Below are 27,506 nucleotides of genomic sequence, written 5' to 3' on the forward strand. Positions count from 1 at the left end.
CCCACCCCCCAATTTCCCTAACAAAGCTCTGGGCTCCCTTGGAGGGGCCAGTCTTGTTCTGGGGCCCAGCCACATATTCTGTAGTAGACTGGGATGCAAAGCATGAGGAAAAACTTCCTGATCTAGGACTCAGAAAGGGAGAGGTTGAGAGCCATCAGCCTGCAGGTGGGTGCTCTCACAGTCGTGCATCTGAGAGCTGTCCCCTTATACCCTCAAGGGGACAAATCTTTACTGTCAGAGTTGGGGCTGGAACTCAGGCCATCGCCTCAACCCAAGACTCTCCCAGGTAGCCCAGCTTCCAGACCTGGAGTCATCACAGGGATAGCTCAGTCACTCCTGCTCATCAAATCAAGGCTTGGACCAGCCTTGGGAGACTCCAGGCCTAAGGGGGTGGGGGGGGGAAACGCCACATGGAATCATACCCTACCATGGACTTATTCCCTCCATCCTGGAGCCTGTCTTCCCTCCCCTCAGTTCCATTAAAGAGACAAGCCCCCGAACAAGCAAGCCTAGCCCAGACTGTTGGCAAAAAAAAAAAAAATTTATTTTCCTTTGAAATAAAATGTACAACCAAAAGAGCACAGGGCCTAAGGCAGCAGGGAGGATGGGGGGACACCAGAGAGCCCGTTTTGGGGTAGGAATCTGTGCCTCTGTCCCCTCTACCTGGCACCTTTTGCCAAGGAGGAAGAGTCTGTAAACCAGAGATTCCAGAAGGGAAGGGAAATACATGCTGTGCCAGTGCTTTTTCTGTATCCTTTGGGTACAGAACACCACCTCCACAGGGAGAAGCACAGACTGGCAGAGCCCTCGGAAACCATATAGCCTCCCACCCCTCACCCCCATCATCCACACGGACACGAGGAGGCTCACATAGGGAAGGGCATACACCATATCAGAGGGGAAGTCAGGTCTGGGACACCTGGGCATACTCAGCAGGGGAATGTGGTCACAGGCCTGAATGTGCAGAGTAGATCATTAGACGCATGGGTCAAGTGAATGACCCCATGGGGAGAAATGGCTGCGGTTTTCTGGTAGCAGCCACTGCTCAGTGGTCCCTGACCTCAGCGAGAGGTGGCTAGGTAAAGGCCAAGAACCAGATGGTGGTTATGAACCTCAGGACTTCTTTTAGCACCAGATGGTGGAGCTCTCCTGCCAGCTCAGCTTCTTGGGGCTTCTCAGGTACGGGTGATGCTGCTGGAAGGAGCCTGTGCCTTCACGTGGGCTGGGGGAAAGGAGAAGCCAGTAGGGCCGGGGAAAGCCTTGTCCTGTGCCTTTCTTCCCTTCTTCCCCTCTACCCCAGCTTCAGTAGGGCTCAGAGAGGACGCAGGGGGTAAGGGAAGGCCAGAGTGGTATCCTGTCCTAGTTTCTCTGGGCAGTGGGCCTCCTCGCCAGCAGGAGAGAAGGGTTTAGAACCGTTTTTCCTCAGGCTGGGAGGTAATGAGCAGCTCCTTGTTCCCGAAGTCCCACCAGGCCGTCATGTGGAACGCCATGTTGGTTAGGACAACAGTATACTCCAGGATGGCAAAAATGGTGTATACTGTGGGAAGGACACAAGGAACAGTGCGTGATAAGCCTCCTTCCCTACACCCCAGGGGCCTCTTGATAGATCACCACCACTGCATCACTACGCAAAGAACACAATGGCAGGCAGTCCCCAAGACCACTGCCACTGCCATACTGCACATTACAGAAAACATCCCAACTGTCCCTTAGCCACTGTGACCACCTATGGATCCTCGCCTGGCCTCACCTCCAGCCTCACAATACATGTTGTGCCGAAAGTACGCAGCCAGCGCCGTGAAGAAGGAGACGAAGTTGATGATGAAGAGCCGCTGTTTCCAGTTGTAGGACTTGCGCTCCTAGGGGATGGGCTGTCTGATCACTCTGCAGCTTGTTAGATATGTGCAGACAGCCTCCCCTCTTGGCCCCAACTGCTAAGGGCTGTTGTCTTGCCTCCTTTGGTCATGGAAGGCGGCAGAGGCAGGGGCAGCAGGAATGATGGGCATTTCATACCCCTGCATTTGGTGTAATGAGGCCAAGGTACAGTGGGGTCCCTGTCCCTCCCATTTCAGGGGGACAGAGTATGAAAGTTACTTGGAGTTACCCACCAACCCAACACCTCCAGATGCTGTGGGGAGAAGAAAAGTACGGGGTGTGGGGGGGCAGGGCCGGGGGGAGGCACCAGAGTTATTACAGACCACAGACCCCTGACACAGTGTTCCCGCTGCAGCCTGGGTGCTGCCCCTCATTCTACTCGCATTTGGAGGCACTACCTCTTCTATTCTCCATTTTCCCATGCTACCCAAACACAGCCCCAGATTCTGATCAATCACCCTCCACTTGTCCCCAAGCCCAGCCCCAGCCCCAGTTTGCAAAAGAACTCCATTTCCCACCTCACCATTACCCGCATCCTGAGGACGAGTGTCCTTGATTTTCCTCTGGGCCGCCTGTAGCCCCACTAGGAGTAGACCGTACCTCTTGACTTACTGTGTGCTTCTTGGTCAGCCGCCAGAGAATGCAGGTGAGGAGCATGTGACTGAGGGATGAGGCGATGAACACAATGAAAGCGTTTTCATGGATGGCTGGAGGGAGAGAGGAGGGCTGGGAGCATGCACCGCAGGGAGCACCCAGAGCCCTGCGTCGTAAGGTCGGGGGGCGGGGGTGGGGGGCAGGGACATCCCCTCCCGGAACCCCTCCCCGCTCCTCCTTCCCTTGTCTGGGCACCCACTGAAGTCCTCGGAAGAGGAGACATAGGTGAGCACTAGCAGCGCAAGGTTCTCCACGATGTTGAGGCCGAAATTGAGGCGGCAAAGCTGGCGGTAGCTGGGACACGGGGAGGCGCAGCTGAGGTAGTGGTTCCAGTAGGCGAAGGCCACCAAGAAGCGGGGTGCTGAGTGCAGGCCAATGCAGAAGCGCCATACGTAGCGCTGGGGCACCTCTCCGCCGATGGCCGAGCTCACCGACGGCAGGTAATTGGGCACCTAGAGAGTTGTGAACCATCTGGGCACCAGCCCCCTGCCGGCCCCACCCACCTTGAGATCTTCCTCTCTGTGGAATCACCTTGACACTCAGAAGGCTCTGGTCCAGTCCCCTGCCTCCAGGATGTCCTTCTTCAGAGCCCCAGAGCTCTCCAGGGAGACCTCCCCTTCCAGGTCCTTCCAGGTCCCCTTCCAGGTCCCCAGTGTGCCTGGTTCTCATTCCCTAGCCAGCTTGGGGTTTGTGCTGGGGCATAGTGGGACCGCCTCCATCTCCCTACAGGTGGCTGGGAAAGCTATAGGCAGGTTCAGATGCTCTCTGAGCCCACAGCACAGGGCTGTGACCTGGATAAAGTCCTGTGGGAGGGTCCATGAGCCCAGCAACCCAGATTCAGTCCCAAGGACAGAAACGAGTCACAGAGCATCTGAGCTTCCTCGGCACAGCGCTGGATTCACTGCCCAGCTAAGCTGTTCCTGACTGCTCCCAGCTTCCCTTGTTCTTCTGGTCTGGGGTACCAAGGTAGTAGAGGGTGCTGTGAGATCCTAGGGAAGCTGGGCCAGAATATACATTCACTCTGGTCACGTTTAGGAAAATGGGTGCTCCTAACCTGGGGTAGTCTAAGAAAATGACCCTGTTCTTATGCATCTCTCTCATCCATCTTTCTCAAAGGCTGGAATTCCCTCATTCCTTAAGGAACTGGAGTGTCATTCTTTAAAGCTGAGGAAGGAGATAATACCACACAGCTGCAAGGACTGATGTTGCTTATTTTGGGGGGTGAGAGAATGGGGGATGGATGAACAGTAGTTTCGATGGGAACAGGAAGGTCAGGAATAGGAAGAGGATCTCTTAGACTCAGGGGCCTAGAGCAGTATGTCTCAAACTTTAATATGCATACGAGTCACCTGGAATTGTGTGAGAATGCAGAAGGTCTGGAATCTGAGAATCTGCATTTCTAAAAGATTCCATGACTGCAGAATCTACCAGTCTGTTGCCCACACTTTCCGTGGACTTTTTTAGACCTTCAACAAGAGCCAGAGCAGCGCCAGAGCCCAGAAACCCAGAGAGGGAATGACCCTGCTGTGACTATGGCAGGACAAGTCTTCAGAGATGGAGTTCTGGAAGACCCCTTCCTTTCTCCCAGTGGGGATGCTGAATGGGTCTCCAGAGTGGCTGGGAAGGCAGGCAATGATGGAGGAAGCTCACAGGGCAGGGGTGGGCCTGGGACAGGACGAGCCAGGGCCCTCACAAGCCTTCACAGAAACAGAGATGGATTCCCCTCAGCACTGTCAGAGGAAGCTAAGTGCAGAGCTCTCAGAGAGAGGGTGATGCTATCGAGGCCATGGCTTGAGATACCATAGCTTGAGACCAGGCTCAGATATTCACTCTGAGTAATCAGTGAAGGGCAACGTGGAGGCTTTGGAGCCACACAAACCTGGGTCCACATTCCAGCTCTGCCTTTATTAGCTGGCTGACCTTGAGCAAGTCACTTCACCTCTCTGAGCTTTGATTTCCTCATTGGCAAAATAGGGATGACGTCACCTACCTTGCAGGGGACGGTGAATTACTAAATATAATGTGTGCAAGGCATCTGCAGTGTCTAGCACGCAGTGAGTACAAGCGATGGCTTTCAGAAGACAAACTTTCCTGAAAAGCCTGCAAATTGCCTGTGATCTATGTGGCTACTGAACGTGGCAAGGCCGACTTATGAGTGAAAGGTGGGAATCATATCTTGACTGGACACTTCTGAGACCTCCAAGCCTCCTTACTTGACTTTTCTGCCTCTCTGGGTAGGTCCCCTGAGTAGGATTAGTGGGAGTGTTGCCTCCACTTTCTAGAATATTCATTTTGAAAACTCCTGCCCCAATCTCAGCTACTTTAAAGGGAACAGTACCAACATCTAAGGCTTGGCTGGGAGAGCCAAGAGTATTCAAGGGCCCAGAGCCCTGACTGATGCTGGGAAAGAGGTAAAGGGTAGAGATGGCACGGAGTTAGGGGGATGCCTCAGGAGGATGAGGGTTAGGGCCCTGTGGCTGCCTGTCCCATCCTCACAAGCTCCTCTCAAATTAAGGGTGGGGGCACGATTCTAAGAGCAGGGATTGCCTCCCTCATCACACAGACACACACACACACACACACACACACACACACGCTTAATCAGGTACAGATACTCATATACACCCCCGCCATTCTAAATACACAAGTTCCCCACTCACCAACTATGCCAACAACAAGCAACATGAGGAGATATCAGAGCCCACGTACACAGCTCACCACAAACCTCCCCAAAAGCCCAGAGCTAAGGGTACTGAGAGATGGGAACATAACCTCTTTCCCCAAGAATAGAAACCCTTTGGCCTGGAAGACATGGCTCAGTGGATCTATGGCAGGGCAGTAGATCAGAAATTCACATGGTATAAAGGGAGAGGGTCCCAAAACTTCCTTATCATAGAACCTCATGTTTCACCATTAGAGGTTCATTCCTCTGGCCTCAGATAAAAGTCCCCTGAAATTATGGATGACTTTTCTTTATACCTTACCACCCCTTCCCCTCCCCACCAACTGGACAAAAACTCCCATTCCTGTCAATCCTACTTGCTACGCTTCTCTGGACTCCATCCCCTCTTCTCTAGCCTCATAGTTCCCCCATCTTAGCCCTGGTATCCCCTGTACCATGAGCTATTGCACTAGCTTCCTCACTGGTCTCCCTACTCTTGCCCTCTGCCGTTGAATCTGTTCTCCACTCAGGAGCCAGAATGGTCTTCTAAAGCTCAAATCTGATCGTGTCCCTTCCCTGCTTAAAATCTTTCCAAAGCTCCCCATTGCCCTCTGGATAAAATCAAAAGCTGTCCGCCTGGCACTCACAGAGGTCCTTCTTCACCCCACAGCAACAATTCCCCCTCCTCCAGGAAGGAAGTCTCCAACATCCAAGCCGGTTTAAGTGCTTCTCCTGGGCCCCGCATCCCTGTGCTCCCTTTTATCACAGAAGGGATCTCATCTCACAGTGTTGTGACTGTCTGTGCCTAGGTCTGTCTCTTGGAGGAATAAGATGCTAAGGGCAAGTCCATGTTCAATTCCATGCCCCTGACACAGAACCTCCACCCCTGGGCCCTCAAGAAAGGCTTGATGGACTGCTCTTGGAGGCAGGAACTCCTTCTAGGTTTCTAGCTGGCAAAGCTCTGAGTGGATATAGGTTGTGGGGCCTGAGACTGCCAGAGGAGAAACAAAGATAGAAGAAGCCAGGGCAGGGCTGGGCGTCTTCTCAGGTCAGGCCCCTAGTCTGGGCTAAAGCCACCTGTTACTTCTCCTGGCTCCTGGCCTCATCTTACCTCCTCAGTCCTGGCTTCCTTTCCAGTCTGGTCTTTCTTCAGCCCCCTTCTCCCTCTCGCAATCTCTCCTGCTTATTCCCACTCTCTTCCCTTCCCCCAGGCCCCCTCTGCTCCCTTGTACCCTCTACAATCCTCTTCTACTCTTGGAGGACTGTGACTCTACTTTCCCTGAGTCTCTCTCCCCAAATTCCCCCCAGCTCTGACTTTCCCCCCACCATGCTTTTATCCCTCTCCCCTCTCTCTGTCCCTCCACCTTCTCTCCTACTGTCTGATTCCACCCTTATCACCGTCTCCTGACCTGGCCCTGACCCAGGTGCTGGGGAGCCTGGCACTCACCCCACAGTCAGTGGCCACTGTGTACTCAAAGTGGAACACCAGGGACCAGATGATGCAGAAGAAGAAGCCAAACACGGGGAAAGTGATGACCCACCAGACCATGGCCGTGAAGCGGAGCCGGAACACGGTCCCATCGGGGTCCAAGGGCTGGGAGGCCGCAGAGAACATCCTGTAGGGAGTGGTGCCCAGGCAGGGCAAGGGACACAATTTGGGGCCTGGTGGGGTTACCTGGGCCTAGGAAAGTGGGGCCTTTTCCAGAGCTGGCTTTTCAGAGTATAGGGAAGAGCCAGAGTATAAAGAGTAGGAAGGGCATAAAGGAAAAAGGAAAGCAGTGCAGAAGAGGAGGTACAGAGGGAGATGGGGCAGGAACAGCAGAGAGACAGGGTCAGCTCATAGGAATCCCTTTGGCACACTGGTCCTATAGGTTCACCTCTTGAAGAGTATGGAGAATAGAGGCTCCCAGTGGCCTGGATATGGGAGCTCTGATGGCCCACCTCATTCCCATGACCCTCATACCCACTCAGGAGAAGGGTCAGAGGTGGAAGGGTTATTATTCCCATTGCACAGAAGGGAAGACCAAGGCCCAGAACTATGCTAGGATCAAACATTAGGACTAAGGCCTCTTGCCACTTGATAGCTTAAGGCTCCAAGTCAAGGTTTACTTCAGGCCAAGTAACCTAGATAAAGGACCTTGGCTCAGGCTGACCCAAGCCTTCCCACTGACCCTGTCTGACCACATTCCTGCTCTTCACCCAAGTTAACTAGGAACAGTGGGAGGGCCCCATAACCTATTTCAATGGGACCACAGGCTACCAGCCATCCCACCCCCAGGCTCAGAATGATCCAAGCCTCAGGCCAGCAGTACCCTGACCCCGAGATACCAGAGTCCCTCCGGAGGCCCAGACCTCTATCTCCTTCCTCTCTGAGAAGACCATGTCACCCGATCCAAGATTTTTGGGAACTGAGGGTCATGGGAACCTTCTCCACTCAGGTTGAGTCTCCTGTGCTGGGCCAGACCCAGGAAGGACAGACCCAGACTGAGGCAGCTGGGCTTCTTCTGCTTCCTCTCCCTCTGGGCAGAGAACTCCCTCCGCCACCCCCACTGCGCCGACCACCATGACCCTTCACGCTGGGCTTCCTTCTGGAGGGCAGATTTGTATTAAAAGGCCTAGGACCAAATCTCCCCTGGGGACTCAGACCTCCCTCCATTAAGGGAACCCTAGTCTACTAGTCCAGCTCAGCACCAGGGAATCAGGGTGGGGGTAGGCGCACTAAGCAACACTCACACTGGGTGCTGAAGGATCCGGGGCTTGGGTTGAAGGCTCTAGCCAGACTGAGACTGCTCTAAGACTGGAGGGTCCCACCCCCAGTTCCTAAGGGCCTGCCTCCTGCCCACAGAGCCCGGATCTCCACGCCTTCCCCGGGCACACAGCCTTCCCACGACCAACAAGGCCATGTCATAAATCCCAGAACACTCTGCAAAGGTAAGAATGATAGTGGCCAAGGTTGGCCCACAGCAGATCCCTTTGCCAGACATGGCGGTGGGGACCTTTCTGAGGGTTGGGTCCAGGCATGTAGGCAGGTTTCTGGGAAGGGAAAGGGAGAAAGCAGAATAGGATTTAGCCCCTTTCTGTTGGAGCAGGACTGAATATGCTTGTTGGGCCCCATCAGAGAGCTAGCTAATCTTAAACAGTAGATTCGCAGTCCAAAACAGATCTAGACAGGCCTGAATATGAGGTATCAGTGTCCAGCCTGTACCTGTGCAGAAACAGCTAGTGGCAGCTCAGGCTGCATTAACAGAGGTCTAACAGCCAGTAATAGGAATAGAACAGTCCTGATTTGGGCTGTACTTCCCAGGCCATATGAAGTCCTATGCCCAGATCAGGGCCTAGGAGAGAACAGTGATCAACTGGGCCAAGTCCAGGGCACATGTCTTGTAAGCATTGCCTGAAGGAACTGGAGCTATGCTACCTGAGAAAAGTAAACTCAGGGGACCCTCCTCCCCCGCCATTACTGCCTTCCCATCTCTGCAGGGCTGGCTGGAAGCCAGGTGGAAAAAGTAGCTCCAAGGGTCCCAAAGCAGAGCCAGAGCCAGGACAGAGATTCACCAGAAAGAGGGTGTATGCTCACTATAAGAGCTTGCTGGGCTTCCCTGGTGGCGCAGTGGTTGAGAGTCCGCCTGCCGATGCAGGGGACACGGGTTCGTGCCCCGGTCCGGGAAGATCCCGCATGCCATGGAGCAGCTGGGCCCGTCAGCCTTGGCCTCTGAGCCTGCGCATCCGGAGCCTGTGCTCCGCAATGGGAGAGCCCACAACAGTGAGAGGCCCGTATACCGCAAAAAAAAAAAGAAAGAAAGAGCTTGCTAATTGTTAGTTACTAAGTCTCCTCGGAATCAGCTGCCTGGGAAGGAAAGAAGCTCTCCATCACTGGGGATGTGCAAGCAGAGGCAATGTCATCTATTGGCAATTATAGACTAAGGCTACTTCTTTCATTCCTCAGTTGGCCATTCCTGGGATTCTCTGGGTGAAAAATTCAGAGTATATGTGAAAATTCCCAGGTGTATCCATCATAGTAGTCCCAGGGAGTAGGGACAAAATACCCCCGGGGTCACTAGGCCTAGTCTTGCCCCAGAGAGGCCAGGTACCCCTCCAGCAGCTACCTATGCCTTAGCTCCCTCTCTAGTATGTTGAGAATGGGTTATAAGTATGCTGAGGTTACTGATCCCATTATCATTTGGAGCCAGCCACGAGGACCAGAGCAAACAGCCTACTCCGTCTAACTCCATATGCCATACAAATATTATAATTCTCTGTATGGACTATGACTGCATTATATCCTGCCTTCCTTTTCCCAGGGCTGGTGTGTGTGTGTGTGTGTGTGTGTGTGTGTGTGTGTGTGTGTGTGTGTGTGTGTGTGTGTGTGTGTGTGTGTGTGTGTGTGTCGGTGGGGGGGGAGTCCTATCCATTTATTCAACAAATACTTTTTTTTTCCCTGGCCGCGCTGTGTGGCATGCGGGACCTTAGTTCCCCGACCAGGGATCAAACCCATGCCCCTTGCAGTGGAAGCACAAAGTCATAACCACTGGACCACGAGGGAAGTCCCTCAACAAATACTTTCTGATTCAGATGCAGTGCCCATCTTCAAGGAGCTCCCAGCCTAGTAGGGAAGAGAGACACAAATATAATGTGATAGAACCATATCAGAGAGAACACCTGGAACTATGGGCACCCAGAGGAGGGAGTGATTAAGCTTGCCCCATGGAGGTTGCAGAAAGCTTTTTGGAGGAGGAGACATATGAGAAGGGTTTTGCAGGATGAACAGGAGTTGGCCAGGGTAATAGAACATTTGATGCATTATCTAAGGTGAGAACTAGGTCAGGAGAGGCTGTTGGATGGATCCTTTCTGATCTTCCCCCTCTGATCACCTGGTCACCCCCTTTTCTTCCAGTCCTGTTCTTTCTGATAGCTCCCAGCCCTGAGTCTCACCAGGCTGGCTGCCCACAACTCAAGGCCCACATCTACCCACTGACAAATTAAGAAGAGGGAAAACTTGAAGTCATATGAACAAAAGAAGTGGGCCCCCATGCTTGCCAGCCAGATCCCACTCCTGGTTGTACCCCTTTTTCTCAAGCAAACGCTCTTTATAGGAAGGTGGAAGCTCAGCTGATTGGCGGCCTTCTGAGCTCTCTGTGAGGCTAGTTCAAGGGTCCATGTCCAGGCTCTGCCTCTTTCCCACCTAGAGACCCTTGGCTAACTTCCTCTCCTGTCCTGTCTTTCAACTTGACAATCTCCTTTTCCTCTTCCTCCTTCTGCTCCTCCCCTTTCACATTTCCCAAACCACTTTCCTATTTCCTCCACCTGGAGCGCTACACTAACACTGAGGAGGAGGACAGGAATTAGCAACCCTGATAGACATGGGGAAACTGAGGCTCAGCCTCTGAAATTCAGGTAATATACAGAGTCAGTGGATGAACTAGCAGGATAACAAAGGTCCACACAGGTCTCACCCCATTTACACCCATAACATACAGAGAAAGAACTCTCACAACTTTCCTCCTGGCCCAGCACCCTATATCCCTGTCCAAGAGGGTGTATGGCCACCTATGGAACCTCAGAGGTCATGGGACCTACCCCAGAAAACACATGTACACACACATAATCAGGTCCCCAACCAGACAGACACAGATATAGTCTCTCTCACACACATAGCCCACTCAAAGCCATTATAGTCATGTCCCTCACAGTTAACACATGCACATATACATAATCACATTCCCGTAGGGACAGGCACAGCCCACAGTGCCCCACTAAAAAGCCCCAAATGCCCTCTAGCCCAGTTTTTTTCTCTGTCCCCCAGAAAACCCTGGGGCTGCTGAATCTGCCCCTCTATGAACTAAGGATTGGGTTCGGGGTTCTGGGGCTGCCCAACTTCAGGGACCCTGGCCCTCAATGACCTCCGTTGAAGGTGGAGGGAGACTATTCCTTGGGACCTCAATTTGCAGGCATCCCCCCAGCAGCCCAGTATGTTTGATGGCTAATCCTGTTACAACAGACTCAGGATCCAAAATAGATCTGATTGGGCCTGAACATGAGGTATCAGTGCCCCCCTCCACAAGCCCTACCCCACAGTGTGTGGCCGTAGTCTCCTTGAAGTGGAAGAGCAGGGACCAGAGGACGCAGAAGAGGAAGGCGACAAGTGGACAGCAGACCGTGACCAGGGCCACCAGGGTGAAGCGGAGCCGGACCAGGGTCCCATCCCGATCCAGTGGCAGTGGGACCTCGTACATCTTGTCAGACCTGGGGATGGAGTGGTGTGCTGTCAGGGCCCAAGGTAGTGAGGCTGGGACTCAGTGGTGAAGTTAGCCCTTGTGCTCAGTCCTCAGCTTAGCTATGCTATGAGGTGGAGAGTCTGAGAAGGAAGCCACCTAACCCCTAAACTTGGACAGCTACTGCCCTGGATGAGGAAGATGGACTGAGAATCCCATGAGAACATTCACCCTCAATTTCAGAGGAAAGACAATGAACCAAATCTGTGCTAAGATGAAGACGGAATAGATTGAGAAAACTTCTTCTCATCCCTAGGCCTGGCTTGACAGGCCTAGTACTACAGGAGCCGGTTGAACTAGTCTCTCTTGTTTCAGGAACCAATCCTAAAACCTCCCAGTGAACAGAATGGCCCATCTCCTCCCCCAGGCCTTGGAACCTCCATGTTTCAGGGCCTCCTATCAGCTCTCACTGCTTCACCCACCGGCCCGGGGTGCTTCTGCACCTTCAATCCCTTCCCAGCTCTGTGTGCTCTGTGCGCCTGCACCGCAGTCCACAGCAGCAAGGACTCCATGGAAGCCAGCAGAACCTCAACCCCCTGCCTGTCCCCACCCGCTGCCTCACGTGCTCTGAGGGTGAAAGGCTTTGCAGAATCAGGCCTGGTGCTAGCCTGGGCTTGCTGTTTGCTAGAGAGAGCTGCCTGGTCAGCTTCTGGAGGCTTCCCAGTGCCCAGGGGCCTGTCCGCTCCCCTCTGGAGACTAGGTAAGGGCTCCTGAGGACTGGGCTCCTCCCCACTGCACTCCCCCACTCAGATGAGGATATGAGGTCATGCACTATACTACTAGCCAAGTATATACCAGCAATCCTAGCCTGGACCCCCTCAGTGTATAGAAGGGGAAGTTGAGGCCAAGAGAGGGGCAGGACCCTGCTCAGGGTCCCATAGTAAATAGAAGGAAGAGCCAGCAGTGGGCAGATGTGGGGCTCACAGTGTCACAAACTGCAGCTCTCACCTTCCTTGACCCTTTGCTCTCTGGGCCAGAGCTCTGGGCAGAGAGGTCAGGTTACGTCAGGTTAGGAGGGAAAAGTGAAGGGGTACCTGTCCATAGGAGGAAAAAAACTAAAAAACCAAATCTTATATAAATGAGTCAGTCAGCCCCGTTCCCATTTTAAAGACAGAGGAACCAAGACATAGAGAGAGGAAGGTCTTTCCTCAAAGCCATATGCTGAACCTGAGGGAAAGCCATCCTCAGAATTTAGGCTTCTAGTTGCCAAACTAGGGCTGGCTCCGGATACATAAAGAACCTGCCCTTCTGGACTCCAGGACCTTGCCTGGAGATCAAGTCCTAGCTCTTCCTGGCCCCGCCCTCAGGACGCTCTCCTAGTCCCGCCCTCAGGAAGAACGCTGACCTCCAGGAGGCTGGCCTCATGGCATCTGGAACAAGCCAGGTGGATATGCCTCTCAACCATCTTCCTCCACCCACCTCTCTGCCAGGCTCCATCAGGCAGCCTGCCCCAACTGCTCAACCTCCTTCCTCCTTCTGCGGGCCGGGGGTTTCCCAGGAGCGGTGGAAGTGGCTCTGGTGGCCCTCCCAAATCAAGCACATTCCTACAGTCCTTGGATCATCCCCAAAGACCTTCCCCACCCAGCCCAAACCCAGATTCTGTGGTTGCCATGGCACTAGTCCCCCCTTCCAACATCCCTTCCTGAAGCCAGCTGCTCTGGATCCCTCAGGAATCACTGGGACCCCCAAACCAAAGACCAGATCCTCAGGGAATGACTAGGCAGTGCCCAAGGCAGGGGTTGATAAGGTTTGAGGAACAGTCTGTTCCACTTGTTGGAGGTATGCCTAACCTCCCTTTTAGCTGTGTGACCTTGGGCAAGTCACCTAACCACTCTGGGCCTGTTTTCACAGTTGTACAACATGGGGATCTTGTGGTTTGGATAACTAATAAGGTCATACCAACTAGGTCATTCTACTCTCCCAGGCTTCAGGACAGGGAGCTCACTACCTGAAGGGCAGCTGTCCAGCCCCAGTCAACTCTAACTTCCACACAGGTACCACTTAACTGAAAACTGCTTTCTTAGGAGTATCCCTAACTTATTTCCAAAGATCCTCAAAGATCTTCTCAGCCTCCAGTCCAAATCCACACTTACTGGGTGCCTTCTGAGTACTAGGCACCCTGCTTAGCACTAGATATACATTGTTTCTTTTAATTCTCACTACAACTCTATGAGGTAGGCGCTAGCTATAGCCTGTATATTTCCATTTTACAGAAGAGGCAAGTGAGGCTCAGGGAGGTTAACATTTGCTCAAGGTCACAGGCTAATAGCTGGCAGAGTTGGGATTTGAAACTAATCTAAAGGGTTGCAGGTCCCCGGCACCTCTCTCCTGGGGCACCTAAGGAAGAATCTGGACTAGGAGTGCCGGCGGGGTGAAGAAGGGAGGGCTCACTCTGGAACATCGGGCCCCTGTCAGGGAGCAGAGGGGAAAGGGGTCAGCTACCCCAGCGGGCACAGCAGCAGGTCCTGGACAGACACCAGGATCCCCACAGCCCGGGGCCGGGCCCCGCGGAGGCCAGACCGCGTGGCCGAGCTCCCCCAAGTGGGGCTGCCCGGCAGTCCAGCACACCCATCTCCATACTCACCCAGGCCGTGGCGGCGAGGAGGCCGCGCCGGCGCAGTCCGAGAGCAGGGAGCAACCGGGGGAAGCCCAGGCCGGGCCCGGGGGGCGAGCGGTGGGGGGCGGGTCGGAGCGGGAACGGCGGGGGCGGGGCCGGCGCGCTTGGGGCGGAACTTGGGAAGGAAACAGCACCCAGATCCTCTGCTGGCCCCTCCCCGCTTCTGCGGCCCGGGACCCCGGGCTGTCCCCCTTAATCTGGCGTCCCCTCATGCCATGCCGATCCAGCACTGGTCAGCTCCACTAATTTCAGCTGCATGGGGGCAGCCGGAAGAGCACTGGACACCTGGGTCTGACACGTTGGATCAGCCACCTTGTCACTTACCTCTCGGCTGCGTTCCATCACCTGTTGAAAGAACATAAAATTAATTCAACAGGACCTCGAATTCTCTCATTTCTTGACCCCAGTCTCTACCCACCTCCCACCCCAACCTAGACGAAATTATCCAGTTTCGCACTTCTTAAACATTAAACCAGTTTGGCCCCAGCCTCGGCGCCCCTTCCCCAAACTTTGCTCCCCAGAGCCCAATCGGGGCATTTCAGCAAAGGGAAGAGTGCCTCACAGGGAACGAGATCCCGTGGGGCCCACCGGAGAAACTCTGGGCCACAGCTATTCCCACCTTTGATCAGGAGAGGGCGCCCTGTCCCGCCTGTCGAAATGCAGAGAGCGGATCTCCTGCCCCCCAACCCCACCCTAGTCCTGGTCCCTCTTCACCATGAGAGGGCTGATCCCCAGAAACCAGCCCCCAGCCAGGGTTTCTTCCCCACCCTGACTGACCCCCTAAAGGAATCTGAGGGGGACTCTTGGCTACCTTTGTAAAGACCATCCTACCTCAACGGGGAAAAAGAATGAAGGGACCAGTAATCCCTCCTACAGTTACAATGTGGGATTGTCAGAGCACCTGCAGCAGGTGGAGGACATCTGACCTAGACACCGTTACCATCACATTTTTCCCGTTTAAATCCCCACAGTAATAATTAGCACATTTTGAGCACCCCCGGTGTCCCAGGCCCTTTTCTACTTTTTTATGTTATCCCATTTAATCCTGATAAAAGCTCTATGAGGTAGATACTATTAATATCTCCATTTCACCAATGGAAAACAGAGAAGATGAGTTACCTACACACACAGCTAGTAAGTGTCAGAAGCCAGGATTCAAGTCTGGCACCTGAGGTCATTCCCTTAATCACTATATACTGTTAATTCGGGGAAACAAAGGCCCAAATTTGATTAACTTGCCAGAACCCTTTTGCATGCATCCACTCTTGTTCATTTACTCAGCCTAGGCCCCCTCTGTGACAGGCCCTGGGTTGGGCAATGGTGGGGGACCCAGAGATATCGTGCTCACTCCTGGGGGTCCAAGTCTACAGGGAAGGTGTCTTATTCTAAAAAAAATAGTTTTCTTGACTTGAATTCTGCCACCCCACCCCACCCCACCCCGGCCTTTAAAGTCCCAGGGCAAATGAACAATTAGTAAAACTAATTGTTACTGAAAGAACCACTCCCATTTAGTTTTGATAACTGGATTTAGGTTTTCTTCCTTGGGGCTTCACGTGATGCTCTTTGTCTAGCTCCAACCCACACATGCCTGCTCCTGGCCCCTGTTGCCGGTCTTAACCCCTTGTCTGTTCCTTTGGCTCTAAGTACCATTCCCTGAGGCTGGGTCTCTTCTCCCTGCCTCTAGACTACCCCCCAGTGCCTGAAACTTGAGGTGCTCTAACTGGCCTTTAATTCTCTGGTGATTTGGGCACTTCCCCACCATACAGTCCTCAGTCTGTTTCCTCATCTGTAAAATGGTTTTAGGAATATCCACATTATAGTGTTGTTGTGAGAATTAGATGAGGTAATAGAGCAGTGTGCCAGGTTGATGACAGCTAGATGTGTCAGCAACAGTCTGAATTCGTCCTGATTGAGCCTTTTCCGAACTGTCTGACCTCAGCTGTCACTGACCCTCTCTGAATCTGTTTCCTCCACTGTCAGTTTGAAAGACTATCACCTACTTGATTTATATGAGGAAAAGTGGAAGAAAAAGATGAGTTCTTACTATGTGCCAGGGACTATATATGCATTCTCTTATTTGATCCTCTTAATAATCTGATGAGGTAGGTTTGATGAAAGCCATTTTACAGATTAAAAAATTGAACAAGCATCTAAGCATCTAGGCTCGACCTTATTCAGGATGCTCTCAGTGTTTGCTGAACCGGCATTTGTCCATTGTCCAAGTAGCTGCTGCTGCTGTTGAAGCCTTTCAGTGTCTCCTCCCTCCTGGTTGGTTTGCCTGGTGCCTGGACATATCCCAGAGAGGCCTGTGCCTGAAACAGCACCACCATCTTCAAGCTTTAGCCATGATCACTGCTCCACTCCCCTTTCCACATACACGTACCAGATATCCCAAGCTCACTGAGCATTTGTTTTCAGGGATGTTCCAGCCCCCAGGAGCATAGGGCGGTGTAGAGGTGGGGGGCAGAAGAGGGGAAGTGAAGGTGGGATATAGTTGTCAAGGAAAGCTTCCTGTAGGAGATCTCCTTCACTCCTTCACTGCCCTCCTATCTCTCCATCATTCTCCCCATTAGCCACATTGGCTCTTCTTACGACACAGATCTGATCATGTCCCGCCCTTGTGCCTTGTGGCAAAGTAGTAAATTTTCATGGCTTTTAGCATCAAGGGCAAATTCCTTAGTGTGATGTTCAGTATCCTTCATAACGTGGCCATCCTCTACTCCAGCAACCACTTGTTTTACATTCTAACTACACTCACCTCTTCCATGGAGCTTTGTTTAACTTCCTCCTTATCTCTCCCTACCCCCCCCCCCGATCTGCCTACCTCCCCACTCCTCAGGCAGCCTTGGATGGCCTTCCATCACACCCTTATGAGGGCTCTAACCACAATGAAGCAAAATAATCTGTTGCCTGTTTCCCCGACCCTCCTGGCAGCTCATTTAAGGACAGAACCTCCACCTGTTCCGTTTATTTCTGAATCTCTCAGCTTAGCCCAGGCATGGGCATACGGTAAGAGTCCAGAAAATATTTGCTAGATTGATTTAATTGAACTGGATTTTGAAGGATGGGTAGGATTTAGATATATCAAGAAGAGATTTAGGAACTGCAAGAAAGGCCTTTGAAGAATGACTGCTGGGAATAGAGGGTGGAGGCAGAGGGTGCATGGCTCGGGGTGGGGGTGGGAGGTAGGTAAAGTGACAGAGACAGAAACAGTGCTAAAAGCATCCAATTTCAGGCCAAACGCTGCCCTGCCTCCTGGGCAGCCTTAGGAAAGTCTTCCTGGGTTGAGGAGGAGTGTTCTTTTTTTCTTCCCAGAGATCTTTCTCATGGCAGAGACATCCTTCTTGGATGGCTTTAAACTATTTACCCTAGGCTCACCCATCTTGCTCCAGCTCCATTCTGCCTCAAATAGTAATTACATCTTCATTGTTCTATAGAACATTCTTTAGCTTCCCTATCACTTCTTTTTTATAAAAAATTATTTATTTTTGGCCGTGTTGGGTCTTCCTTGCTGAGAGCGGGCTTTCTCTAGTTGCGGCGAGCATTGCGATGCGCGGGCTTCACATTGCAGTGGTTTCTCTTATTGCGGAGCACGGGCTTTAGGCGCGCGGGCTTCAGTTCAGTAGTTGTGGCTCACGGGCTCTAGAGCGCAGGCTCGGTAGTGGTGGCACACGGGCTTAGTTGCTCCGTGGCACGTGGGATCTTCCCGGACCAGGGCTCGAACCCGTGTCCCCTGCATTGGCAGGTGGATTCTTAACTACTGTGCCACCAGTAAAGCCCATCCCCTATCACTTCTAGGATGAAGTCCCAGTTTGCACCCATGGATACACTGAGCTCTTTCCTGGTCCCACATCTCTGTTCTCCCTGTTCATCTGGCATGGAATGCATCTTTTCCTTGTCTCAGCAAACTCTACCCTTCTTATAAAGGTATAGATTAGCATGACACTTTAGTGAGTTAGGCATGCATGCAGTAATTTCTAGGGCTATCACTAAAATAATAGAAAAAGAATTTAATTTCCAAACTGATGCAGGAATAAAAATGAAGTAATCCAAAAGAATGCAAGAAAGGAGATTTAAATGGCCAATAAGCACGTGAAAAGATGGTCAACATCATTAGTCACCGGGGAAATGTATAAAAAAAACCACAGTGAGATGCCACTTCACACCACCTAGCATGGCTATAATTTAAAAAGAAAGAAAAAAGAAAATAACAAGTGTTGGCAAAGATGTGGCTGGCAGGAATGTAAAATGGTACAGCCAGTTTGGAAAACAGTTTGGCAGCTCCTCAAGAAGCTAAATATAGAGTTACTATATGACCCTGCAAATCCACTCCTAGGTATAAACACAAGAGAATTGAAAACACATGTCCACAAAAAACTTTTACATGAATGTCCATAGCAGTACTATTCATAGTGGAATAATGGAATAATCATTATTCATGATGAAACAACTCAAATGCCATCCAACTCATGACTGTATAAACAAAATATGGTATATTCATAAAATGGAATATTATTCTCCTATAAAAATGGGTGAAACTTTGAAACATCATGATAAGTGAAAGAAGTCAGACACAAAGGCCACGTATTTTATGATTCCATTTATATGAAGTGTCCAGAGTAGGCAAATCCATTGAGACAGAAAGTGTACTAGTAAATTGCCAGGAGCTGGGGGGAAGGGGGAGATGGGGAATGATTGCTAATGGGCCTGGGGTTTCTTCTGGGATTATGAAAATGTTCTGGAATTATATAGTGGTGGTAGTTGCACAACCTTGTGAATATACTAAAAACCTCTGAATTGTACACTTCAAATGGGTGAATGTTATATTATGCAAATTATATCTCAATTTTTAAAAAAAAATCTGGCAAAGAGCTTGGCCTCAGTAAATGGCAGTTATTTTTACCAAAAAAAAAATTTTTTTTTAAAAAGCACAGAAACAGAACATCTGGGGCAAACAGAAAGTCTAAAATGTTAGATAAAATCCTAAATATACCAGTAAATTCGTTAAATGCAATTGACTAAATGCTCTAGTTAAAAGTCAGATATTCACACAAGATTTATATAAATCTAATTATATGTCATTTATAAACATCACCCTTCCTTATCAAGTTATAGGAAAAGAAGGAAATCAACATTTACTGCATGCTTACCATGTACCAAACAGGGGCCCAGTCCTTTGCAAATTTCATGATCTTATTTGACCTTCACAAGCACCTTATGAAACAGAAATTATTGTGCCCACTTTATAGACAATGAAACTGGTGCACAGAACAATTAAATAATTTGTGCAAGGTCTAAAAAGTAGTAGATCTAGGACTTGAACTTAGATCTGTTTGAATCTAACTCTGCTGCTCTTTCCAATGTACCATATAAGAAATTTAGAATCATCTCTCTGGAAGGAAGTCTCGTGTTCTTTTATAATTCTGCAGTCCTTACAGGTCTCTATCCTCCCTGGGCATCAATCCTTCAGAGCTGCATAGAGTGAGTTCTCAGGGCATGTGTGAGAGAGACTGGAAGCTTCCAGGACAGAAATGGACTTTGCTTAGCTCTGTCTCTCTTGGCCACGGCAGAGTGTTGAGCGGTGGACATCTCTGGGCTCCTAATGCCCAGGACAGAGCTTGGCTCAGCAAGCTTTTGAGAACATGCACCAAATTCCTTGGCTTTAGAGGAGAAGAAGGCAGATGATGACAATCAAAAGGGGTATTATGAGAATTAGGCAGAGTAAGACTATGTGGGCCTAGGAAGCCCTGGTCCACAAAGAAGTCCTTCCTGGGGCAGAAGTCCCTGGGAATGATGAGCTTGTAGGCCACATGCCTGCCAGAGTACCTAACAAGAGGTCCTTCTACTTAGAAATCACCATGATCACAGGAAACTCCTCCCTGGAGCACTCCTTGTCCAGTGTCTCTCCCTCCAGTCTTCCAATAAGTATACACTACTTAAGGGACCCAACTCCTGCACACCTGCTAGTACTCTGGACTAAATACACTCACTCACACAAGACATATTTCTGAGCTCCTTTTCTGTGTCAGAATCCATGTCTTAGAATATTTAGAATGGGAATTCCTTAACATTTTTAAAGAATACAAATAATATCTATCATTTATTGAGGGTACCTGTGTACCAGTTACCATATGCCTCAGCTCATTTAATTCTCACAACTCTGTGAGGCAAGTACAATTATTACCCCCATTTTACAGACAAGGAAACTGAGTTTCAGAGGGGTTAAGAAATTTGCCCAAAGTTCATACAGTTAATACATGGTTGGGCTCAGATTTAAACCCAGGGTTCTCTGACTCAAAAGTCCCATACTTCTTTTCTATTTAAGAAAATAATTCTCTCATTCATGCATCAAACATTTAATGCACACCTATGCTGTGTGGCTGGCCTTAGGGACATCAGAATAAATAAGCAGAGGAGAGCCTTAAACAGAGCTGGGTTTGAGGATTGGAAGGTGAGAAATCAAAGGTTCAGGAGGGCAGTGAGGAAGCTACTGTAACTCTCCAGGGAGACCTAATGACTTTCTGATGCTGAATATAGGCAAGGGAGGGTGGAGGGAAAGGAGTGATGTTTGGATGGAGTAGTTGGGGAAAGGTGTCTGGAGTCAGATGTTTAGCTTTCCTATTTGACCATCCACATATTTATTTTTTTCTTTCTTCAAGCACCTACTGAACATCTACAATGCACTAGGTTTCTTCCATCCATTATCTTATTTTACCTTTACTACCAGATCACTCCACTTTTTTTTTTTTTTAAACATCTTTATTGGAGTATAACTGCTTTACAATGGTGTGTTCACTTTTTGACTAAGTAACTCTAATCCCTTGCCACCACTGAAAACCCAGAGTGATTTAAGTTTATCCATGTTTTGGGCAGGGCCCATTTCAATTTTGTAGATATGTCCCAGGAGGAGGGGGTGGTGGAGCGGTAATCCTAATAGGTTTTGCTTTCTGAACACAGTCCCTGCTATTTTGTGTGGGACCCACAGTCACTAGATCTAGTTTCTAGAACATGCTCAACCCACCCCCTTGAGATATCAGGCTTCTGCTCCGGGCTAGGCCTTGAGGGAAAGGAACACCAACTTGAAAATGAAGCTCTGGCCTTCAAGAGCCCGGCACCAGAAGATAGGAAAGTAAATAACAGAATACAAAGTAACAAGGCTGTAACAGAGGCCTGCCCAAGCATTACTCCAACTAGCTGTGAGAGATCCCAGAGAAGCGGGAACATTTCAACTAGACTTTAAGAATAAGTAGGGGTTCCTAAAGTGCAGGTGGGAAAGAAGTTCCGAGAATTGTCATTTGTACCAAACTCTAAGCTGAACCATTCCCTTAAGGCACCTCTAATGTTCCTAACGTCCATTCTAGGGATTCAGAGAGGGAAAGGTTGTGTTGGGGTTGGCATGGGTCAGGAGACAAGGAGGCCAGGTTTGCGGGCCTCGGAGCAGCTGCAGGTGAGCTACGCAGATAGACCTCCTAGGAGGTCCCTCCAGCTCCGCACGTGGTCTGGCCAGGAAGTAAGGGCAAGACAACGGGGTAGCTTTCCCGTCACAGCCCGAGGACTGGGGAAAAGTAAGGGTAGAATAGTTACCATGCCATCCTGGAGCCTTCACTCTGATTGGCCCGAGCATCAGCAACCCGAGTCTCTCCACTCCAAAGAAGGGGGCGGAGCCTCAGCATAGCGTCATCACTCTTCTCCCCTCCCCCCGCCCGATGTAGCCACTCACCAGCCTACCTCTAGGGGCCCTTGTGACGTCACGACTCCCTCCCAGCCAACCGCGGCGGCGAGGGGCCGTACTTCATGTCCCTCCCACTGCCCCTCCCGCTTCCTCCCCCTAATTCCTTCCGTCCCTCCTCTTCCCCCTCTCCAGCCTCCCAAAGACAGCCCTCACGTTCGGTTTCAAAAGACTCTAGGTCCAATGCATAACAGGGTGGGCCTAGAGTGGCGGCGGTATCTGCCAATGAGCAGACAGCGAGGGCGGAGCGCCCGCAGCGAGCCTCTGACGGCAGGCGGCGTGTGACGCAGTCGGGCCCTCTGCGCGCTGCGCCCGAAGCGGCGGTCGGTAGCGGAGGTGGTGGCGGCGGCGACGGTTTTGTGGCGGCCGCGCGCTGCTCTCTGAGCGGCGGGTGGCAGACGGGCCTAGGCCCTCACTCCTGACACTTCCCGTCCCCCACCGCATCGCGGTAAGTCGGGAGCCGGGGTGGTGGCGGCCGGGGACCGGCAGGCTCCACCTCCTCTCAGGGCGGGCGGGTTCGCGGGGAGTCCCAGGCCCTCTCCGCGCCCGAGTCTCGAGCCGGGGCGCGCACCTTCTGCCCTGAGGGAGGGGGCGGGGCCCGCGACCCTGCGGCCCCGAGGCCCAGCTTTTCGGGCTCCGGGAAGGAGTCGCTATCGGTGGGATCTGGGCCCTGGGGTCTCGCGTTGCAGCCTACGTTGAGGGGCGTCCCTTTAGCTGGTTGTACTCATTCATTTGCCGGGCGGTGGTTAGGTGGGCCGGCCCTTTGCTGGGGCAGCGCCTTGAGACCCTGAGTACGGTTTTCCCAGCACTTCTCTGACCATCGTGCGGGATGGACTTTATGTGCCTTGGCTTCTCCAAGGGGAAATGTGCAGCCCCAGGGGAGTGTGAGTGCGTCGGGAGTTTGTTACCTTTTTAAAACAGTATCTGAGAATTAAGGTCGGTTTAATGGAGTGAAAGCTTATTTTCTCTTCTCCCACGTGTTCCACGTAAAGCTAGACGAGGTGAGGTTTTTGAATTACTATCGCCATAAGGACCTTAGAAATTAAGCCAATCCCCCTACTCTACGTTAAATGCAAGTTCTATAGGTGGAGAAACCGAGGCCTAGAGAAGAAACAGGATTAGCCAATGCTACATCTGACTCAGTGTAGAAATTTTTCTACTACACTGCCCGCCCTGGGTGTTCCAGCCTCCCATTACTGAGGATTCCCTTTGGAAGAGTGGAGGGGTTAAGGTAGGGACATGGATAGTTAGGAGCAGACCTAGTCTTCAATAGCGTTTCCGATTTAGTTACTACCAGCTCTGTTCGTGGTAAGGCAGACGCTTCATTAGTTCACCTAGACTATGAGAACTAAACTTACAAGTTGGTTAAAGAATGTTAGTTATGTTATGTATTGGAAATGAATCGGTAAAACTACATGTCATTGGCTAGTTTCCTGTCCCAGGTCTGAAATTTTTATTTGTGACAGCTGCTGGGGACTCAGAAGAAAGAGTCCAGTTAATGAACTACAGCAATATTGCAATAGAAAACCAGAAATATGGACAAGATTTAGAAAGGTACACAGCAGTCATTTTGTATTTCTTGTACCTCGGAACTCATAGCGCCTCTCTTACTGAATTCGAAAATTGTAGTAGAATGAAATGAGAAGATTAAACTATTTTGGGAGAAGAAGCTAACTGGAAGAAAGAAAGAAAAGAGCAGTGATCATCCCCTATGACAGTCTTATAAATTCAGAAGGAAACACTTGTTGACTGAGTGAGTGACAGATGGTGTGTTTGGAACTTGATCGAAGAAGTTAGGATATTTAAAAAACAAACCAGAAGTTGGACAGGAAGGAGGTACTGGGAAATAATTTGATAAGGTTATTTTTTGACTCTTCATTGAGATTTGATGAAGGACACTTTGGTCTGTTCACATAAGTCAGATTGTCACTTTCCTCTTGTTTAGATGACGAAGCAAAAACTGAAAAATGTATGTAAGAGCAGAAGAGAACTGTAGTCTTAATACTATGAGGTGAACAGGGTATGTTTTCTGTGACATGTTCTCTTCTGGGAAGCCTTTCCTGGCGTTCTTTCCCCTGCAAGCTTCCATAACACTTATTTGATACTTCTATTTATAGCACAAATCATTTTGTATTTTAGCTGTGTCTTTTTATTAGACTGGTAAAAAAATTTTTGACTTTGTATTCAGTTTGCTTAGCACAGAGTAGGCCCGCAGTAAGTGTGCTTGCCTGAATGGATAAACAGATATGGAGGAGTTAAGCCTAAAAATAGTCTATGAAGAGGCTGGGTATTTGTGTACTCCTGAAATACGGGGCCCAGATAAGAGGACCCATACCATTCGTGTGATACACCGTACTTTGGTACCTGACTTTATTCATGTCCACTTGCTCCTGGATAACTAAGAACAAGCACAACTTTTAGGGAACCAAGTTCATAGCTTGGAAAAAATCAGTAATATTACTTTATTGTGATTTTTTATAGTAGCAATTAACCTTAGGAAGAAAGGGGTAGTAGTACTGATATTTAATTTCCAGTAAATAAAGAGCACATCTGCAATTATGCAATTTGTCCAAAGTTTAGGAGATTAAGAAATTTAGAGATTTACCAGTAGGTATTAGAGACAAAGTATGTAAACAGCGTTTCTTAAGAACTTGGTGCATTCTGTGTGTTTGGAATTGAACCTAAGTATTTGGCATTTGTGTATTGTAGTATTTTACCCATAAGGTACTCATAACACCCCCTCCCTAAGTTGTAACAACCAAGAATGTCTCCAAACATTGTCACATGTTACCTGGGAGGCAAAACTGCCCCTGAGTGAGACCACTGCTCTAGAGAAAACGTTCCCAGTATTTCAGTAAAAAAATCTTACCTTTATCATGTCTGGTCTATGCTTGTGGAGTCCGCTAATAAGTTGCATCTGGTTGAAACTGTTCTCGAAAACCCTTAAATTGTCAGAATCTGGTATGGGAAGCTGAAAAGCTAAGAGTCCTAGAGTCACTTTCTTTAGTTTCTCCTTTCATTTCTGTGGTAACCTCCCTTCCTCTGAGATAGGAGAAATCAAAGTCCTGTTTGAAAGGAGATAGGTTGTTGGGTAAATAGAGCAATATTTATTTGTTTTTGTGGAAGAGGGCAAAAAAGAGCTTGTAGTTGAATTGATACAATTAAATGTGATGCTCTGTGATTCCATTCTCTTTCCATTTCACTGATACACGACCTGCCACATGAATCGGAGGTCTTGTCCCATTGTACTGACTCTGAGAATTTAATAAACACTGAGAATTATTTGCCACATTTTAAGAGTTTGTACTTAATTCAGTGTACTGCGAAACAATTGTAATTTTTTAGTAGAGAAATAAAAATGATTTCTTAAAGTATAGGTGTAATTAGCTAAGTCTGGTACTAAGAGTTAGTTTAAGCTGGGAGGTAGTAGGGTAAATTGGAAGGTGTGAAACTGGAGTCAGACGATTAGAAGGAGGCTCTAGCAATGGTCTAGCAGTTCTCAAAGTTTGAGGTCTTGGGACTCCTTTATGCTTCTAAGAATTATTGCGGACTCTGAACAGCTAGAAACTGAAACTAATATTTAAAAGATTTATTGATTTAAAAAATACTCTTACGAAAAGTTACTAAAAAATTTAGTGACAACAGTGGCATTGTTTTACATTTTTGCAAATCTTTTTAATGTCTGGCTTAATAGAAGATCACTGAATTTGCAGATCTTTTGCATTCAGATGGTCGGTATGTTGTTTTAGTTGAAGTATGTGAAGAAATCCAGCCTTATACAGATACATAGTATTTGGAAAAAGGAGTGTTCTAATGACCTCTTCAAATAATTGTAGATTTCTCCTTTGACAGTACACTCAAACCTTCTTAAAGGTTTGTTGCAACATGGAATCTGAAACCATATCATTGAACTTTTGTACAATGTTACATTAAAATTCATTGGTCTGTCTTGCACTTTGAATGGGTGTTTGTTTACCTGTGCATGATTTTATGACATTATATATTGGTCATTAGGAATCATTGGTGCACTGAGTTACGCAGCTCTTCCAAATGTTGACAAATTTACAGTTGCTAATATTTCCACCCATTTCATCAGATAAATCTTTTAAGAATTGGGAAGTTGACAAGCTCATAGTGGTGTACACAAGTTTTCAATATTCCAATTTTCTCTTCAAATCTAAGTAACCATAGTTTGTCATTTATTCTTTGAAATAAAAATGGTGTTCCATTAAAAAAAAGTTGGTTCAGCTTTCTACTCAAAAGTAATCACCCAAGTGTTTTTCCTTGGGACAGCCATTGTATTTCAATATGTAGAAGTGCTTTTGAGTACTTCCCACTTCGTCCCCCCAAATAATCACACAGTATTGAAAAGATGTGTACTGAAATGTCAAGCGTTAATACAATCCATAATTTTTACTGCTCCATCAAGGACATTTAAGTGAAAGTGGATTTTTTTTTTTTTTTTTTTTTTTTTTTTTTTTTGCGGTATGCGGGCCTCTCACTGTTGTGGCCTCTCCCGTTGCGGAGCACAGGCTCCGGATGCGCAGGCTCAGCGGCCATGACTCATGGGCCCAGCCGCTCCGCGGCATGTGGGATCTTCCCGAACCGGGGCACGAACCCGTGTCCCCTGCATCGGCAGGTGGACTCTCAACCCCTGCGCCACCAGGGAAGCCCGAAAGTGGAGTTTTGTGTGTGCTATAAGTGGGTGGCAGTGAAGAATCCAGTGAGTATACAGTTTGGGGCCGTTGTCTTGTTTCATGCTCAGGTTCTAGGTGTAGAGGTCAGCACAGTTTTTTTTAAAAAGGCAAATAATATCTTAGGATTGTTATGAAAATGGTTTTGACTTCTTGGGCCCCCGAACAAGGTCTTGGGGACTTCTAGGAGCCTTTGGACCACAGTTTGAGAACCACTAATCTAGGGCAATGATTTTTCACACTGGTTCATACAGCTGTAAGCTTCTTTGAAAGGGTCAGCTGATGGGGTTCTACTGAGCCCCCACCCCTCTTTACTTCAGCCAGGGCAGCTTTTGTGCTTATGTCTGTTTTATGGAGTGGGTTCCATAGCTAACTATTTGAAAACCACTGATCAAGGGAAGAATAATCGAATGCCTGAATTAATCTGTTCAGGAAGGGAACAGTTCATCCTCCTTGAATACGTGTTGGAGTCACTCATCATCACACCTTTGTTTAGACCTCCATGTGCTTCTTTTACACAAAGATTACTAGTATCTGCCCCCCGAACCCTTCTTGCTGGAATAAGCTTCTTAAGAAATAGGCAAATGGTTTTGTAAATTAAAAAGGTGAGTAGTTGGGAATGAGGCTAGAGATGTGAAAGGAGCAGAAGTGAATGAATGATCCAGAGTGACTCGGTATATTGTGTGGGGAGGTAATTGTTTTCATTGTTTGCAGTGGTGCTTTACAGTTGTGTTAAGTGGTCAGTAGATGACACTGAAGTATTGGGAAATAAGTCATATTATGTATGGAGTTCTAGCTAGGCATTGATCAATCAAGGTTTAGAGTGGGGGGAAATTATTACATTTTTCTAATTAAAAATATTGTAAAACTAAACACAAACCTGCTTTTGAGGAACTCTAGTTTGAGACAACTTTGTCCTCCTAACAGTTCTTTGGTGTAGGCTGTATAATCCCTATTGTTCAGATGTATCAACAGAAATTGAGATCTGAGGTTGAATATCATG

At 49.2% G+C, this 27,506-nt stretch overlaps 2 protein-coding genes across 17 annotated transcripts in view; one reads left to right on the forward strand and one right to left on the reverse strand.

Moving 5' to 3' along the window:
• Positions 1-164: 164 nt before the first annotated feature.
• On the reverse strand, positions 165-21,749 carry PGAP2 (post-GPI attachment to proteins 2). 4 transcript variants are annotated; one of them, XM_079930476.1, is made up of 8 exons: positions 21,665-21,749; positions 14,405-14,425; positions 11,260-11,434; positions 2,729-2,981; positions 2,476-2,582; positions 1,751-1,859; positions 1,414-1,537; positions 165-1,222 (listed from the first exon to the last, which is right to left on the reverse strand). In XM_079930476.1, exons 3-8 carry the CDS (start codon positions 11,422-11,424, stop codon positions 1,126-1,128), a joined length of 855 nt encoding a protein of 284 aa, XP_079786602.1. In that variant the 5' UTR covers positions 11,425-11,434; positions 14,405-14,425; positions 21,665-21,749; the 3' UTR covers positions 165-1,125. The 4 variants fall into 4 exon arrangements, with proteins under 4 accessions (XP_079786602.1, XP_079786600.1, XP_079786599.1 ...); XM_079930474.1 differs by lacking the exons at positions 14,405-14,425; positions 21,665-21,749 and adding an exon at positions 14,048-14,364 and having other exon boundaries at positions 2,488-2,582; XM_079930473.1 differs by lacking the exons at positions 14,405-14,425; positions 21,665-21,749 and adding an exon at positions 14,048-14,364.
• Positions 21,750-22,004: 255 nt separating this feature from the next.
• NUP98 (nucleoporin 98 and 96 precursor) overlaps positions 22,005-27,506 on the forward strand; it is a gene marked incomplete at its 3' end in the record, with an annotated part of 107,939 nt that continues 102,437 nt past the window's right edge. For 4 of the 13 annotated variants that reach the window (XM_079929050.1, XM_079929061.1, XM_079929055.1 and 1 more), the window contains exon 1: positions 22,007-22,257. Of the gene's footprint in view, positions 22,258-27,506 lie in introns of all 13 variants that reach the window. The other 9 variants (XM_079929058.1, XM_079929060.1, XM_079929056.1 and 6 more) reach the window with 6 other exon arrangements.

The sequence above is a fragment of the Stenella coeruleoalba genome (genome assembly GCF_951394435.1).
Source record: "Stenella coeruleoalba genome assembly, chromosome: 8".
Taxonomy (NCBI): domain Eukaryota; kingdom Metazoa; phylum Chordata; class Mammalia; order Artiodactyla; family Delphinidae; genus Stenella; species Stenella coeruleoalba.